The sequence below is a fragment of the Apus apus genome, chromosome 13 (genome assembly GCF_020740795.1).
Source record: "Apus apus isolate bApuApu2 chromosome 13, bApuApu2.pri.cur, whole genome shotgun sequence".
In the NCBI taxonomy this organism is placed as follows: domain Eukaryota; kingdom Metazoa; phylum Chordata; class Aves; order Apodiformes; family Apodidae; genus Apus; species Apus apus.
Genome location: NC_067294.1, coordinates 11,060,946 through 11,076,794, shown reverse-complemented (window position 1 = coordinate 11,076,794; position 15,849 = coordinate 11,060,946). Strand labels below are relative to the sequence as shown.

Below are 15,849 nucleotides of genomic sequence, written 5' to 3'. Positions count from 1 at the left end.
GGCCCCCGTGCCCATGAGGGTGGGGAGCACTCACCCCTGGCAAGGGGAAATGGCACCTGTGGGGCATCCTTCAACTTGGCATTTCAAAGGGTCAGTTCTGCATCTTTCACTAAAGGAGTTCAAGGGACTTTGATGTCTGCAGTGCCCTGTACACCAAAGGGTAGAAGGATGTTCACCCTCCTTGCCTTGCCACCCAACCCCAAGCCACAGAAGTGACCCTGCTCCAGCAACCCTGAATTATCACCCTGAGGTGCTGCAGCTCCACAGGGCCCTTTGGCAGGGCAGAACATGGAGGATTTATCCCATAGCTCAGCTCTGCTTCTGTGCTTTGGAATACTGTTCCATTCTCCAACAGGAGGCAACAGCATGTTAGCAAAGCGCATGTTTGGGCATAGATGGGGGCTGGCCTCAAAAGGCATTGAGACATTTATAAAAAACCCTGCAGTACACATCTCCACAGGCTCCTGCCTCCCTGCCAGCCTGTGCATCCCCAGTCACTGCCATGAGCCTTCCCCCCGGGACAGCTGCAAACCTACCCTGCTAATGGCAGAGGAATAACCCTCCCAGGCCTGATTGAACAAGGTTTAAACTCTCCCTAACACCCATCCACAAAGGTCCTGTACCCGCCAGGAGACTCACAGGCTAATCCTTCCTCCAGAGCGGCGGCTATATTTAGGTATCTAAATGAGACGGAGTGGCTCTTTCCAAAAAAGAGTTAGTTTGGGTTACATAAATACAGAGAGATACTTGAAAGCTGTGTTTCTGTGTCCTTGCACTGCCATAAGTGAGCAGCAGAGACAGGGACAGTCTCCCAGCCAATAATCTGCCTTTCATTTCTTTTCAACTGGATGTGTGGATAGGTTTCCAGCTCTTCTGGGTAGACAGGCATCAGGCAAGTGGTGCAAGCTGAGACAGGGAGCCCGGGCAAGCAGACCCTCATGAGCAGCCCCTGGCCACTGCAGAGCAGTAGGAGCCCAAGGGCTGCCAATGCAATGCTTTGTGGCTGCTCTAACACAGGAACAGAGAAGCCATCACTGCCAGCAGGCCAGGCAGCACGATCAAAAGCACAACAGAGGAGTCAGCAGAAGTAAATAAACCAAGCAGCTCCAGCCCTCCCTATCCATGTCTGTCCTAACAGTCCCCCTGCGACATCCCTCCATGCTCAGCTGACTGCTTCCTTCCCCCTGCAGCCACTTCCACATCCTGAAGCCTCTGGTCCCACGGGGAGAGGAGAGGCATGTGCACAAGTGCGTCCCACACACCTGCTGCTGCTCACCCCGAGCCGCGGGGCTGCAGAGCAGGGGCTGCCCCTGCTCCCCAGCTCAGCTGCTGGTGCGAGCTGCTGGTCATCACCCAAGCAGTGTCCCCAGCAGAGCTGGGTGACAATACGCACCACAGAGGTTTCTGGAGACATGTACCACGTAGTTTCATTTTCAAAACATAAATAAATAGACATTCCTTCCTAAAAGGATGTGGCCAGAAGAAAAAGAAAAAAAAAAAGGCAGCTCAAATACCATCCAACATTTCAGTCTGAGAAAAATCACACAGTTCTCATAGGCTTGAATTCTGTTACCTGGGAAATGGGTTTCAGCACCCAAAACCCACATGCACCAGTCTCCTGGTGGGGCCCACACAGAGACAGAAACTTCCTTTTAAAGAAGAACATTTGCAATTGTTTTCTTTTCATTATTAGCACAGTTAGGTCGTGACTATCTCTGTGCAAGCTTGCAAGGAGAAAAGATGCTGGTTGGTTTAAATCCCCAGCTCCAGTAGGCAGCTGTGGGGTTTATGCCGTTCAAGGGAAGGTTTAAAAACCCTCCCATCTTTAAGACGCTGGAAGGTAGCTCTGAGCTGCACACACCTCGTGCATGCAGGGCCTCAGGCCCCAGAGCAGAGGCAGAAAGGAAAGCAGCTACGAAGCCACGGTTTAAAGCAAGCCGCCCAGAATGCAAAGTTCAATTAGCTGGAAGCCAAGGGCTATGGAAGTTGCACTGAGGCTGTGCAAGTCCCGGGAAAACAGGAGAGAGAGACTTGAGCTGGAACAAAGTTCAGGCATGCCGTGCTGGGCGCCAAGCGAGCAACCTCTGCGTGGCAGGAAAGGGCACCGCCGGCTCGCCTGGCACAAGCAGCCCCAGTGTCCTGCCCCCTGGCCTCCAGTGCTGCCCCAGTCCTCCGGCACACAGGCAGTGGCTCTCCCCTCTGCCCGAGCCCAGCGAGCACACGGTCTGCCTGGGCAACATGCAAGTAGCCAGAGGACAGTGGCCACCCCAGCCCTGTGCCCACTGGCCTCAACACGCGATGCTGGCAGAGGGACTGTCCTTTGTGGGGAAAGAGAAGACAGAGCCTGCCCCTGCTCTGGCCTTCAAGGGGAGCTGCAGAGTGCCATGTTTTACACCTCCAGCTCCTTGCTGTTATCCAAGCACCTGTATAACCATCGCCCCTGGCTGCAATCAGCGCTGCTCTTTGCTCTAACCCAGCCCTGCTGCCACGGGGCTGGCTGGAGTTCAGCCCCGTCAGTCTCGGTCGTGGCAACGTCCCGCTGGGATGTTCCTGAAACACCCCACGGCTACATCTGCACTTCCTTCATTTAAAAAACAGAACAAAACAAACAAGCAAACAACAAAAAAACCCAACAAACAAAAGACATAACTTGCTCCTACCAAGTAACTTTGGCTAAAAACAAAGCAAGAAGGGATCAGCAAGAAGGCTGCTGAGGCTGAAGCAAAAGGACCTCGCTGCCTGCTCCTGGCAGCAGCCCCTCTGCACCCCAGCTCCATGCACCGAGGGACAGCTGGGCCTGCTCTAGTCTCAGGTCCCCTCACGGCAGGTCACCAGCTGTCACTTGCAGGCGGCGAAACCTGCAGTTCCCCCCCATCATCAGGGCAGGAGGGAGGAAAAGGAACACGGCTGGAGGCAGCTGGGCTTCCTGCCGTCCGCAAGGCACAGCCGGCGGCCCCAGCTCAGCCTGCGCAGGGATGCTCTGCCCTCTCCCCTCCGTCTCCCCCCGCCACAGGATTTCCTTGCTCTTGATACGCATGAAAATTAGGAAATGAGGGTTCCTCGGGGACTAGGTGGGGAAGGCAGCTTTTTGCGGGGGAGATGGACAACACCTCCCACACCCCTCACCCACTGCTTCCTATGCCAGCGTCCAACGGGGTCCTGCAGCCTCCCCAGACGCCGGCCGGGGAAGCAGAGGTGACAGCAGCGATGAGCTTTGCTGCAGACTGAAACAGGAACCGAGGGGCCCGAGCAGCGGCGCTGGCTCAGCAGAAGGGGCTGTTTCGGCCAGCCTGCTCCCGGCCGCTGCAGGCAGCAACCGCAGGGCACAGAGGAAGAATTTAGAAAATGCATCTCAGGGAAGATACGCTGCTGCCCTGCAACCGTGGTCGCTGCAAGAGCTCGAGACACTCGTTTTATCCTCCGCCGCCTCAGCACAAAAACATCCATATAAAGCATGCAAAGCTTATCCCAGGGGAGGGGAGAAGTGTCGTATCAGCTCTCCCGGCACACCGGGGTCTCTCCCGCTCCAGCCCCCATCACACAGGCTCCCCCTCAAGCTCCCAGCTGCTGTGAGGGCAAATGCCTGCCTGTTTGCTGCCCTGGGTGGGCAGGGTGCTGTGGGAAGGGGAGGGACGCACAGGCAGGTATAAAAAGCTTCAGTGATCCTTCAGCAGGATCCTCATCGTGCTCCCATGATGGAGCTCCTGGTACGGGGTGGGGGGGCGCTGGGGAGGCACCCAGCACCCACTGTCTGCCAGCTTTGCCTCGGGACAGCAGGGATGTAAGATAAGCAAAGTATTTTCCTTAAGACCCACATTGCTGCCTGGGAGCCAGCAGTGATCAAAGGTTAGTCTGGCTACTGGATGGGGCCATCCCAAAGAGCCTGCAGGGCTGCCACAGCCTCCACACCCCCACCAGCATACACCAGACTTGCCACATGGGGAACCCCTCCTCAGGGGGTTTCCAGCTCTTACAGGGCCAAATGAGATTTCCAGGGTTTATTTTTTCCTTTCTTCATTCTGAAACAAACTGGTTTAACATAGTAATTTGGAGCAGCTCAACCATAGCTGTTGCCTCTGCCCAGGGAGCACAGCAAGACAGGGTAGGGTAAGGACAGGGTTGATGAGACCCTGAGAACAGCCAGATCTGTGCAAAGTCCTTTGGCATTTCTTGGAAGCGCCCATTATGAAAAGCAATAAATAAATAAATAACAATTAGTGAGCCAGAGCTCAGGAAAAGTGCTGAAAAGCAGAACAGCCGAGTGATAAGGGAAGGGAAACACACTGGTTGCACCATCACCTGGTGCCTACAGCACAGCTGCCCCTAGAAGTGGGTCACTACCTCACCTGACCACCCGGCCCATTAACTTCAACCTTTAGTCTCTGGATCATTACTACAAGCAGAGGCAGCTAAAAACATCCTCTCCCAGGCATTCAGTGGGAGGGTAGCTTGCCAGGCAGCAGGCAAGTGGTGGGAACCTACCCTTCCCAGCATGGCAGGGAGGCAGAGGAGCCAGCTGCCCACTCCTGGGGTGTGGACAAGGGGCTGCCCCAGCCCAAGTCCCCCATGGAGGAGGGCATGGCCAGCACCGCTGCAGTCAGCATGGCTGTGCTAGCAGTGGCGGCTCCAGCGCGTACAAAGTTCCCCCTCTGTTAAATCACTTCAGGCTGCCAAGCAGTCACGAGAAATATAAGCCCGCGCAGGGTTGCCATGGAGTGGGGCTCAGCCACCGGAGCCCGAAACCGATTCCTCCGGCAAACACATTTGCCGACAGGCCCTGCTGGCACCTCGTGTCACTGGCACCTTGTGTCGCTGGCTCCCGTGCGGTGCCAAGGGGACACAACATGCATGATCCCAGCAGAGCTATCTCTGGGGACAGCCCTTCCCGGGCACAGCCTGGGCCCCCTCCATGCTGGAGAGCACCACAGGACACTTGAGCTCCAAGCGCCCTGCAGGAACAACGCCCCTCAACCTGGTGACAATGTCTTCCCAAGGCTGATGAAGCACTGGCTTTGGTGGAATTGCCAGACTGTCCCTGCACAACACCTATGCCCCAGCCAAATGGGTGATGTCCATGAGCTCCCAACGGGTGCTGGCACATCCCAGCTGGTGGAAGCACACCCTTGCCAGTGCTCTGCCCGCTGGCAGTGCAGATGTGGGGCTCCTACACTCTGCCACAAAGCCAGCCCCCAGCCCCACCAAAGGGGATTTCAGGGCCTGGTGAGCTCCTGCACCGTGGGAACAGCAGAAGCCATGGCCAGTGGCACCGCAAACTGCCTGCCAAGAGCCAGCCTGCAGCATTCCTGTACCCTGTGCTGGGGACAATGAGATCCATTCCTCAAAGCCTGGAAGGGGTTTGGGGCAGGAAGGGCATTCCCCAGGCATTTTTAATTGGACAACCAACAGTGCTGAAGCACTGGAGCAAGTGAAGTTTCTAACTACAAAGAGGCTTTTGACATTGGAAAGGTTAATGTGGGAGAGAGATCTGTCTCACTCACAAAGCTCCCTTTGCTAGAGGCACTAGGTTGAGACCTTAACTATTCACCTGTTGGAGAGGTGCCTTTCCAATATGGCATGAGACTGGGACAGGGATGTGCAGGCAGGAGGGAGGAAAGCCCACAGGATGAGGGGGCCAAGGTGGGGAGCACCAAGAGATGTGGTCAAAAGTAGGGGGTGATGGTAGGCAGGTATGCAGGCAGGCTCTCCAGGGGGCCAGATTTCAGGCCAGCCCTCCTTTCTCCAACCGTTGCTCCCCCCCCCACTCCCAGCAGCTGCCCTCTCCCGGCTCGGAGCGGCAGGCTCAGCAGTTCCCAGCACTCCCCATCTCCCGCAGCCACCGCTGCGGCGCGGGCAGCTCACGGCACCCCCGGCTTCCACCACCCCCGCTTTGCACAACGTGGCCTCTGCTGATTGCCACCCTCCGTGACAGCCACCCTGCCACGGCCACCTTGCAGTGCTTTCCCCGGAGAGCACAGGGGACTCCAGCCCCAGCAGTGCAGCGGCCCTTCAACCCAAGCTGCAGCAACGCAGCCAGCCTGGAGACTTTGCACAGGCCCTTTTGGGCTGTCTCAGCCATCCAGGCTTCCTCCAAAAATCTTGGGAGAGAATAGCCAGAGAAAAAGCAGAACATTGGCATGCTCGGTGAGGACTGTAAGAAATTAGGGATGCATCCCCACTTAATATTTAGCAGTAACAATCCACCTGGTGGACTGCATTTCCACCGAGGGCTTCACTGTGCTCCTGCACTCATCAATACGTTAAGCTGTTAGCAGGAGGCTGAGAAGTTAAAGAGGGAATATTGTATTTCAGTTCATGTGGTCTTTAAGCACCTCTCTGAGAAGCAACCTAGTTGTGGGGTTTTTTTTGTTTTGTTTGGTGGTGTTTCTTTTTCCCCCTGCTGCACTTTGTTTGGGCTTTTTAAAACGAATCAAAGCCATAAGAGTCAAACTGCTCCTGCCTCTCGCAGGGATGCCGAGAGCCGCTGGCTGCTCCTCAGCAGAGCTGCCTGGCTGGCACTTCCCAGCCCCTGGTGCCAGCAGAGAAACCAGCTACAACCAGCTTCCTACCTCTGAGCACTGAAGACTTGCACAAAATGGATTAAGCGGGCCCAGAAATGACACGTTTTGAGTCGCAGCAAAACAAAAGCACTGTCTTTGTTGTTAAGTAGGGGAAAAAGGAGTTGGCAGGGGAAAGGCAGATACCAAGTGAAAAAACCTGATTTTCTTTCTGTAGCAATGCAGGTACCACGTGAATCATTGCTGTCCTCGATATGTAAATAGAGGTTAGCAGGCATCACCAGCACATATAATTAAGGGACTGATATAAATATCCATGCCAAATCTTCACTGTGCATCTTCCCAAGAGCCCTCCTGAGGATTCCTCCCCTAGAGAGGTAAGGACCACCTGGCACTTGCCTGCAACCAGCTACGCATTTCTTGAAAGCTACTGCGAGAGCAAGGACTGGGGAGGAGCATGGGGGAGAGAGGAGGAGAGTAAAGAGTTCCTCAAGATTTCCATGAAGTGAACGGCTAATATTCATTATCTCATGGCCTCCTGACATTGTCATCTCTCAGGATAATCTGATCTTGTGCTGGAGCAGTGGGGACTTTGCGGAAGCAGCTTTCGGGCTTCATTGAGAAGTCAGTAACCCAGTTGTAAGCAAAGGCTCGTACAGTAGTAGTGGGAGAGACGTCAGCGGCCAGCCCGGGACCGCCTCCGCTCCCAGTTATGGAGCAGGCATGTGACAGCAGCCCGGGCTGGAGCCCTCCCTGCAGTTTCATCAGAGGTTAAGGTACAAGCACAACACATGCTTACAACTTCAGGCACTTCTTAAGCAAATACATGCAAATCATAGCTGGAGGGGGGCTTTTTTTTTTTTTTCCCCTCCCTCTCTCTTTTTTTAATTTTCTTTTGACCCCAGCCTTTAACCCCTCCGCGCACGTGGGGACAAAGAGGAAATGCAATGATCGAAAGCAGGCGCCGGGTGGGAGAGCCAAGGCAGGCTGCACACGCACCACTGTGAAGGAACCTGCAAATCTGCAGATCCCTTTGCTGCTCTTCACATTACACACCCCACAGACACCGGACTGGCACTAACTCTGAGCACATACCTACACTGCTCCCTCCGATTTAGTGCACAGATGGGAGAGGGAGAGAAGAGAGTTCAAGTACAGCAAACCATATTTCGAGAGACACCATAGAGATCATTTTATTTCATCACAGGCCATTTTGCAGTCCCAAATTTTACCGGGGATGTTCACAACATGGTGGTTTTGCACCAGGGAAGGATGAAAATTCTCAGGATTATTTTTTTTCTCCTTAGCAGTCCCTTTTTGGAATAACATTCCTAAATAGGCATGTCAAACACTGACCAAAAAAGCAAAATGAAACAAGATGCGTGCTGCAATCACATGAGCTTTCCTTTTCATGTAAAGCATGTGGAGACCAGGCAGGTTATTGCAGAGAAGTGGAACCTGGAACTTTCACCTGCCCAGGGAGCAAGAGAGCTGGTGGGAGCTGCAGCCATTCTGCAATACTTCCTAGGGATATCACCCCACACAACCAGCCTCCTCTTCTCTAGCCGACCGTTTCCTCGCAATAATAAATCCGTCCGAATCAGAAAAAGCAAACCGATTACCAGATCTTCTCAGCCCACTTCTCACCCTTCCTGACCCTGCTGCTGTAATCAACCTGTCAGCAGCTCTTCGCTAGCAACCAATGCTACACCTCCTCCCCTGCTCTGCCCCCAGCACACTGCCCAGGTCCCATGCCAAGCCGGAGCGCTGTGGAGCTGGTGCATGTGAGGAGAGACGCCGGGACTACATCAATCTAGCTGGTGGCAAGACCTGCCTGGTTCTGTCTGGCACACGCACCAGGGGCAAATCTGATTTACCAAGTCTTGAGACCTTATTTGTTTTGAACCCAAACAGCAGGATTAGTCCCCGTCCTGCTCCTCACACACACGCTCCTGCTGTTTGCGATCCCGGAGCTAAAGTGGTGAAAGAGAGCAAGGGTTGGGATGAATGTGCTAGCTTCACAATCGAAGCTATTTTGTAATCTCTGGTTATGAAAGTGAAGGGATGATATATAGCTATAGAAAACTCTTCCCACTTGCACCAGCCTCTTCAATCTGACTGCGAAATGCGCGGTTGTGCTACAGATCAGTCACGGCTCTCGCTACTGCCCGGCTTATTGTATAGCGCCTCTCTTCCACCCCCCAAAATGGAAAAGCATGCAAGCCCTATAGCCAGCACGGCTCGCTCTCGTGATCCTGCGGGAGCTGCCAAGGAGCCTTAATCTGATTTTAATACCCAGCTCCATCCAAACGGGAGCCCATCCAGATTTTGGAGACGCTGACTCGCAGCAGCGAGACCCCTTTCCCTGCCAACCCCCCCGTCGCCCCCCCAGCCTCCATCCCCCAAGATCCCAGCCCGAATGCGTGTAACTGACGCTCGGCATGACTCATCCCACAGCCCGGCTCTTATCAGCCCCCACCGCGCAGCCCCCTGCAGAGCCCCCCAACCCCCCCTTCCCCGCTGCAAAGTACCGCGGCGTCCCCCTCCCCACCTTTGCAGCGCGGGGGTGCGGGGAACTGTTGCAATAGAAGGGGGGGCGGAGGGTGTGTGTGTGCCAAAGCCCATAAACTTCTCCCCCTCCCCAAATTCGCTGCAGAAGTGTGGGGGGGGGGCACGACACCGGAGTCCACGTGCGAATGGTGCTGAAAGCCCCGGCGGAGCTGCGGGGCTGCTGCCGCGCCGGGGCCGCCCCGAAGCCACGGGGACGGGCGCGGAGAGAGCCGCGGGGGGCGCAGCCTTCCGCGCGCGCGTGTGTGTGTGTGTGCGTGTGTGTATTCCCTGCGGGCATCCAGGCTGCAAACGGGACCCCCGCAGATCCTCCGGGCACCTGGAGGAAAAGCAGGGTCCCCGCACCTCCGCCGGGGGTAAAAGGGGTGCGTGGACCTGCTGTTCCCCCAGGTGCCCCGGGAAGGATGGCGGGTCTGCCGGCTCCGCACACATCCCCCCCCCCCCCACGCACCCCCCGAGTCGCACCGCGCTGGGGAGCCGGACAGCAGAGCTGCTCCACCGCCCTCCCTACCTGGCTGTCAGCGAGGTAACTGAAGACGAAGGAGGAAAGATCCTCGTCAAGCAGAGAGCTGCAATCCGGCCCCGGCTCCGCCATCTTCCACCTCCGGGCTGGGGCTGAGGCGGCACCGAGCATGCAGCAAAGCTCGGCGGCGGGGAGCCGGGCCGGCGGGGCGGAGCCGCCTGCAGCCCCCGCCCGCCGGCTGCGGGTGCCGGGGAGGGAGCGGGGCAGGGGGGGACACCCGCGGTGGCAGCGCCCCGTGGGGCTTGCGGCCACGCCTGGGGCACAAGCAGCTTCCCGCGGGCCGCGCACCCGCTGCGCGTATCTTAAGAAGTGCCCGCCCTTACAAGTGGGGGCACCTGGGGTGCTGCCAGCACCGCTCAGTGCCGCCGGGCAGTCCTTAGATCAGCCCAAGTTGAGATTTATAAACTCTTTGAGTGCGGCGTCTGGGGCTGAGGGCCACGTCCAGGCACACGCATGCAGAGTGCTCCTTTGCTACAGGACACGCACCCACACAGGGCACCCATTTTAACCGCCAACAGGCACACCTTGAAACTGTCAGCCCTTAAAGGCAGAAGCACTCCAGATCACCAGAAGCTGCTCTAATGATCCCTAAATCACTGTGAGCTGAGATATATAAACCCTAAGTGCAGCATGGTGGGCTGAGGGTCACATCCCGGCTGGGTGGGTCTGCACTGGAGTGGGGCCAGGTGGCTCGGAGCTAAGAGTAACAAGGAGTGAAAGATCCTCAGGTTTCCCTCTTTTTCAGCTCTGTTCATCCCTCTGTTGCTGTGAGCATCTTGATGTCACACGTGTCATTTTTCTGTCTGGGGTTTTGAAGCGTACGTTAAAAGCTCTTTCAGAAATAATTAATGACAGGCCCAAAAATCTCATGAATGTTCTATTTACCTACCCGTAGCAATTACATAGGAAAGAGCAGGGCTTGGCACAGCAGCCTGAATTAGCTGATACACAACAAACTGAGTGGGAACACCTGCAGCCTAATGGCTCCAGATCCTCAAATCCCCTCAGATGGCTCAGACTGGCCTGCAGGATCAGTGGAAATGGCTGATGAAGCAACGGGATGTGGAGTGATGGAGGTAGAGAACTCTCTGTCAGGCTCTGATGGGTGAACAGACAATGCTGCTTCTGCTGGTAGGAAAAGCTTGCTGCCTGTCTGTATTCCCACCTTGCTTTTGTTTCAAAGAGAGAGCTGTTTTCCAGCCTCTCTGTGATACCCTCTGACCTCTCCTTGGTTCAGGACATGCTGTAAACACCATGCAAAGCAGCAATCTTGGATTTTCCCTGATGTTCCCCAGCCTTGCACCAACAGATGTTAGTGGGCCGCATGTGTTACATCACATGGCTGAGGAGAGCTGGAGCAGGAGTGGCTCAGCTGCTGTGATGGGGCAAAGTAAGCGAGAAGCTGTCACCAACTCCTCCTCATTGCTGTGGCACTTAATTACTAATTACTGTTATGAAGTGCTGAAACAGTTACCCAAGGTGCTGTTCAAGCTGCTCTGCCAGAAATGAATGTTCTCTTCCTGTGGGTCTAGAAACACGGCTGCTGGGACACGCAGGCACAACACAGAGCATGGCACTGCCAGGCTGCATCAGAAGGGCCCAGGGAAGGAAATTGCCTTGTTCTGGGGCACGTGCAATTCCTGGCAGACCAAGACTCGAATTCCCAGTTGATGCTGCTGGCCGGTGATCTGGAGTGCCTTACCCCCCCAGTCCTTCCTTTGCAGAAGATGCAAGCTCTGAATGCTACTAGGAGAGGAGATGAGCTGAGAACAGGAAGGACGTTTGCCCCATCAGGGGAAAAAGCAGGACTGGAAGGCCTCGCCATAAAAGTAGTCTTTTGGGAGGAATTTGTTGCACAAAAGCCGAGGTTCTCACTCAAGTATCTCGTGATTTCCTTTACACCAGTTGTACTCAAATAGGAAGTAACCATTCACGGGAATACTTGTGACCAGTTGTTTTAAAATCAAGTTATGCATAGCCATGTGTTTCAGAAATGCCTTTTCCCTTCTGGTGTGTGTGCAAACACGGTTCCTCCCTCCTTCCTTTCTCACCTAAGATAAGCCCTTTCCAGCTGCTGGCAGCTGGGGCAGCAGGGTATCCACCCCTGCAGCAGTCACGGCATGGTGTGGCTCAGCTAGGCAGCCCAGAGGCCCCCAGGAGCTGGAGGGAAGCAAAGCCCAGCCTGTGCTGCATCTTTTGTCCTCTGGACAGAGATGGGCTAGGGTTTCTTTCAGCCAAGCTGGCAATACTGGTTGGGATGTTTGGGTCAGACTGCCCTTGTGCTGAGAGGGGGCCAGAGAACAAAAGAAACAGGGCAAAATGGGGACATCTCAGAGGGGTGGACTTGCTGCTACTTCTGCGTTTCAGTGAGATCCCAGAGTTCGAAGTACAGTTGCTCACGTGGCCGCAAGTTGGTGTTAACATTCACCAACTTTTGCTCTTGACTGCTCTGGACTTTTGCACACCCAGTCCAAGTGTTTTTTTCTGGCTTTTGTGTTTTTTCACCCATAGAATGGAGATCACACCACTTCCCTGTGCCCTGGAGCTTCTGGTGGGATTGGCTGAATAATACTCATAAAAGGGCTTCAAAAGCACTAGGAGAGAGGCAGAGGAGGACAAGATAATATAGGTGTTATTCTCTCCACCTCCTTAGAGATCAGTTGTGTGGCAGCCGCAGAAATGCCCATGGTGGGTAGAGAGGCTGTCCAACTCGTGGTACTTCAGTGCAATGGTGTGAACAGGAATTTACATTCCCCATGTGCACACCCCTGTCTCTGAACACACAGAGGGTGGCCATGCCATTTTGCTATGTTCTCATGGCTTTCCTCCTTAGCCAGAACCTGTGTTGTGAGCAGGAGGGGCTGCCAGAGGTCCAGCTTCTGCTACTCTGTGTTTATGTACCCAAAGAGGCGTCAGCCACAATTGGGCAGAAATAAGCCCCCCTCTCCTGCTGGCCCTGGCTGAGCACTCCGTGGCCCTGCAGCAGCGCTGCAGCCAGCCGCAGCAACACGATGCTGAGCCCGGAGGGGCTGGGGATAGTATTACCAAGGTAAAACATAACAGGAAAAGTCTGCAAATGCCCTTTCAAAACAGCAGGGAACGAGTAATGTCATTAGGCCAGTGGTCAGGAGGGGACAGGGTTTGAAGGTACCCTTAGCCTACCAAAGGCCAACGTGGGACAGGGGCAGGAGCCAATGAGCAGCGGCTGGACAGGAGACACCCCATGCTGTGCAAACTCCTGCCGGTGGTTTCATGTTGCAGCTGCCCCTGTTTGTGGATGGGAGAATGTTGTAAGGACTGGGCAGTGAGAGGCAGCGGCAAGTGGGGCTCCTCCAAGTTACAACCCAGCCTCCAGCGGGTCCTCAGTAGCCCCCCACGTTGTGACAGTCTCTCCTTGGCGCTAAAATTAAATGCAGCCTCAGGGGGAATTTGTATGGCAGTCAGGACAGCCACCCCCGGGAACGCTCTCACTGGGGATGCAGGGGAGGTTACTCTGTGCTGGCTGGGTTTGTATGAGCTGGGTTTGGGTAGGGGAAGGACCCCCCCAAGGCTCTCTCAAAGTCCTTCCCCAAAGCAATCTTCATTCCTGTGGGTTACTAATTGGAGGCTCCGCTTGCCACGGAGCAGCGGCTGTTCGCAGGGCCATGCCCTGGGGTTTCACTGAGTTTCTCTGCTTGGCATCTTTCTGGGAGGTCTGTTTTCTTTTCCCTCATCCCTGCTCGGTACTCAGATCAGCCTTGTCCTTCACCTGCAGTCGCTGACTGCGAGGGCCTAGTGTTGCTTTTCCTCCATGCTTTCCGTGTCTGGTGGTTCCTGGTCACCCGTGTTCACCTGGAAGCTCCTGCTTCCTCCTTCTCCTTGGCTTATGACATGAGGGCTCTGTGACACTTAGTGGTCAGCAAGGAGTGAAGCTCTGGAAATGCACAACTGGGTTATGTGGCCCCTTGTTTCTGACAGACCTAGGTGGAAAATGCTCTTCTGCTCTCAGCCTGATGTTCTCTTTGCCATAAGGGCTGAGGATGTGGCCTCTTGGGCTGGAGGGGATCTGGGAAAAAAAAGAGTGGATTCAGATTACAAGTGGGTGCTGGCTGGGCTCCTGGCTCTGAGCTCCAGCCTGCCCAGGGTGCAGGGCTATGGCTGTGCTTACTCAGGGTTGCCGTTCCCTCTCCAGCATCCCCAGGCATCAAGAGGAATGATGCTTCACTATGCTGGCAAAGCCCCTTGTGCAGGCAGACACAGGCACCATATCTATCTGTTCTGTGGCAGAGAATGCCCACTCCCCTCTTTGGAGTGCAGCTGGCAGAGGGTCCCTCCCCACCTTCTGCCACCAAACTCAGCTTGCTGTAGTTCTCTTTCCCTGAAGCAGAGATAGGTGCTTGGGCTGTGGAGCTAAAGCCACACAGCTATTGCAGAGGAAACCAATGGAGGGAGAAATGTGATAGCGAAGGACTAAGAAGGGCGTTGTGGATGAGCTATTAAAACAGAAGGGAATTTCCCAGAGCAAGTGGCAGAGCCCAGGCAGCACAGCAGAAGGTAGGGAAGGCTCCTGCATGATGGCTCATGCTGCCCACCAGCTGTGTGAGCTGAGCAAGGAGACCAGGATGTCCACTGACTCCTTATGGTGTTTTCAGTGACTCATTTGTCCACGGGAAGCAGCACACCCGTAGCAGCTGAAGCAGCCTGTCCTCCTCCCCAGCTGCTCCGGTTCAGTTGGGCCAGCCCAGCCCCTTCTGCATGGGGACAAAATTCTGGCAGCAGCCCCGGGCACTTGTCTCACCATATACTTCACTTCATCTGGAGGTAGAAACCTCCTGTTAGAGACCCTTCACTGCTCTTTCTTCACTGCCTGACATCCTGCCATGGAGGCCCAAGCCTTCCCCTTGCTGTTTTGCTGGTGTCCCCATGTGCTGCCTCTCAGACAGGCTGGTGTGCTGGCACTGTCTGGCCATTGGCATGCAGGGATCAAAGGGAACTGCACCGGGTGGCACAGGTCTCTCATACTTACTTTCTCACTCTGGCTGAGCTCAGCTTCCCTGCCACACTGTGCCACTTGTGGTTCTCATACTGCACTGCTAGTGTCTGTCACATCCCGTGGATGTCACCGCGGTGTCTCCTTGCTGACCCGCTTGACTTGTCCCTGCCTGCTGGGCTGCCTCTGGTCCTGCAGGTGCTGCTTGGCCTCCCTTGCCTGCCTATTCCCACCTGGCAGGACAGCTGGGGTGTCTCCTCATGCTGCTGTTGGCCATTCCTCTGCTCCCTGGGAGGAATGAGGGGGTGGCTGGCCAACACCCAGACTGACTTCATCCTCCTCTTCTTACCAGCCCCAAGCAGAACAAGACCTCCTGCCTCTTCCCATGGGCTTCTCAGAGTCTGGGTGCTGCCATCACTGTTTTCTCTTCCTCTTTCCATTTAACTGCCTCCTCTCAGGGACATGCTGTGATCACCTGAGCAGGTCCCAATCCCTTGCACCAGCAGAGCTGGCCAAGAGAATGAGCAGTGAAGGGGGCTGTGTTGGATCCCCAGTGCTGCTGATGAGGACTCGCTGTTCCTCAAGCAGCCATTGCTGGCAGGCATATCTGTGAGCATTTCCCTACCTCGTGGCTCCCAGCCCAGGGCAACCACCAGCCAGGCTCCTCCCATGTTTCTGAGCCCTCAAGCATCCCCCATGGCAACTAGCTGTCACTGTCTCCAGTTACTTTACCTCCAGCCTGGACACCTGCAGTGAGAAGGGGCTGGTTGTCAGGTCCCAATTCCCCCTGACCACACACACAAGGCACACAGAAATCCCTCCACGAGCTTCTCCTTCTGGTCCCCTCTACAGCCCAGCAGCCAGGACTGCCAGCAGCACTTTGGGGACTGGCACGAACTGGGCAGTGTGCTCAGTGGGGCTGGGGCCTGGGTGCTGGGGCAGCAGTCACTGGTGCATCTCCCAGACTTGTGCAGACAGAGCTCTGCTCTTCCTCAGCACCGTGTTCCTGGGCAAGACACACTTCAGCTTCAGCCAGTGCTATAAATAAAACCACGCTCTTTTATCCCACCAAGTAGGTTCTCATTGATTTTACCCATTCCTTCTCCTCCCTCCTGCATCCCTTTGATGCGTGAAGTCAGCTTGGGGAGCCACCAGCCTGGTGGGAAAATGTCACTTCCTCCAGCCCCTGACCCTGGAGAGAGCCTTTCTCCCATGGTTTTTGCTCTCTGAACAGGCAGCACAACTGGAGGAGAAGAAACAAAGCGCCCCAGTAG

General features: G+C 55.4%; 1 protein-coding gene across 1 annotated transcript in view; it reads right to left on the bottom strand.

Moving 5' to 3' along the window:
• PPARGC1B (PPARG coactivator 1 beta) overlaps positions 1 to 9,731 on the bottom strand; it is a 50,815-nt gene extending 41,084 nt beyond the window's left edge. Inside the window, exon 1 of the mRNA XM_051631133.1 lies at positions 9,595 to 9,731. Within this exon, the coding sequence (XP_051487093.1) occupies positions 9,595 to 9,717 (123 nt within the window). The 5' untranslated portion in view covers positions 9,718 to 9,731. The remainder of the gene's footprint in view (positions 1 to 9,594) is intronic.
• Between the last annotated feature and the right edge of the window lie 6,118 nt (positions 9,732 to 15,849).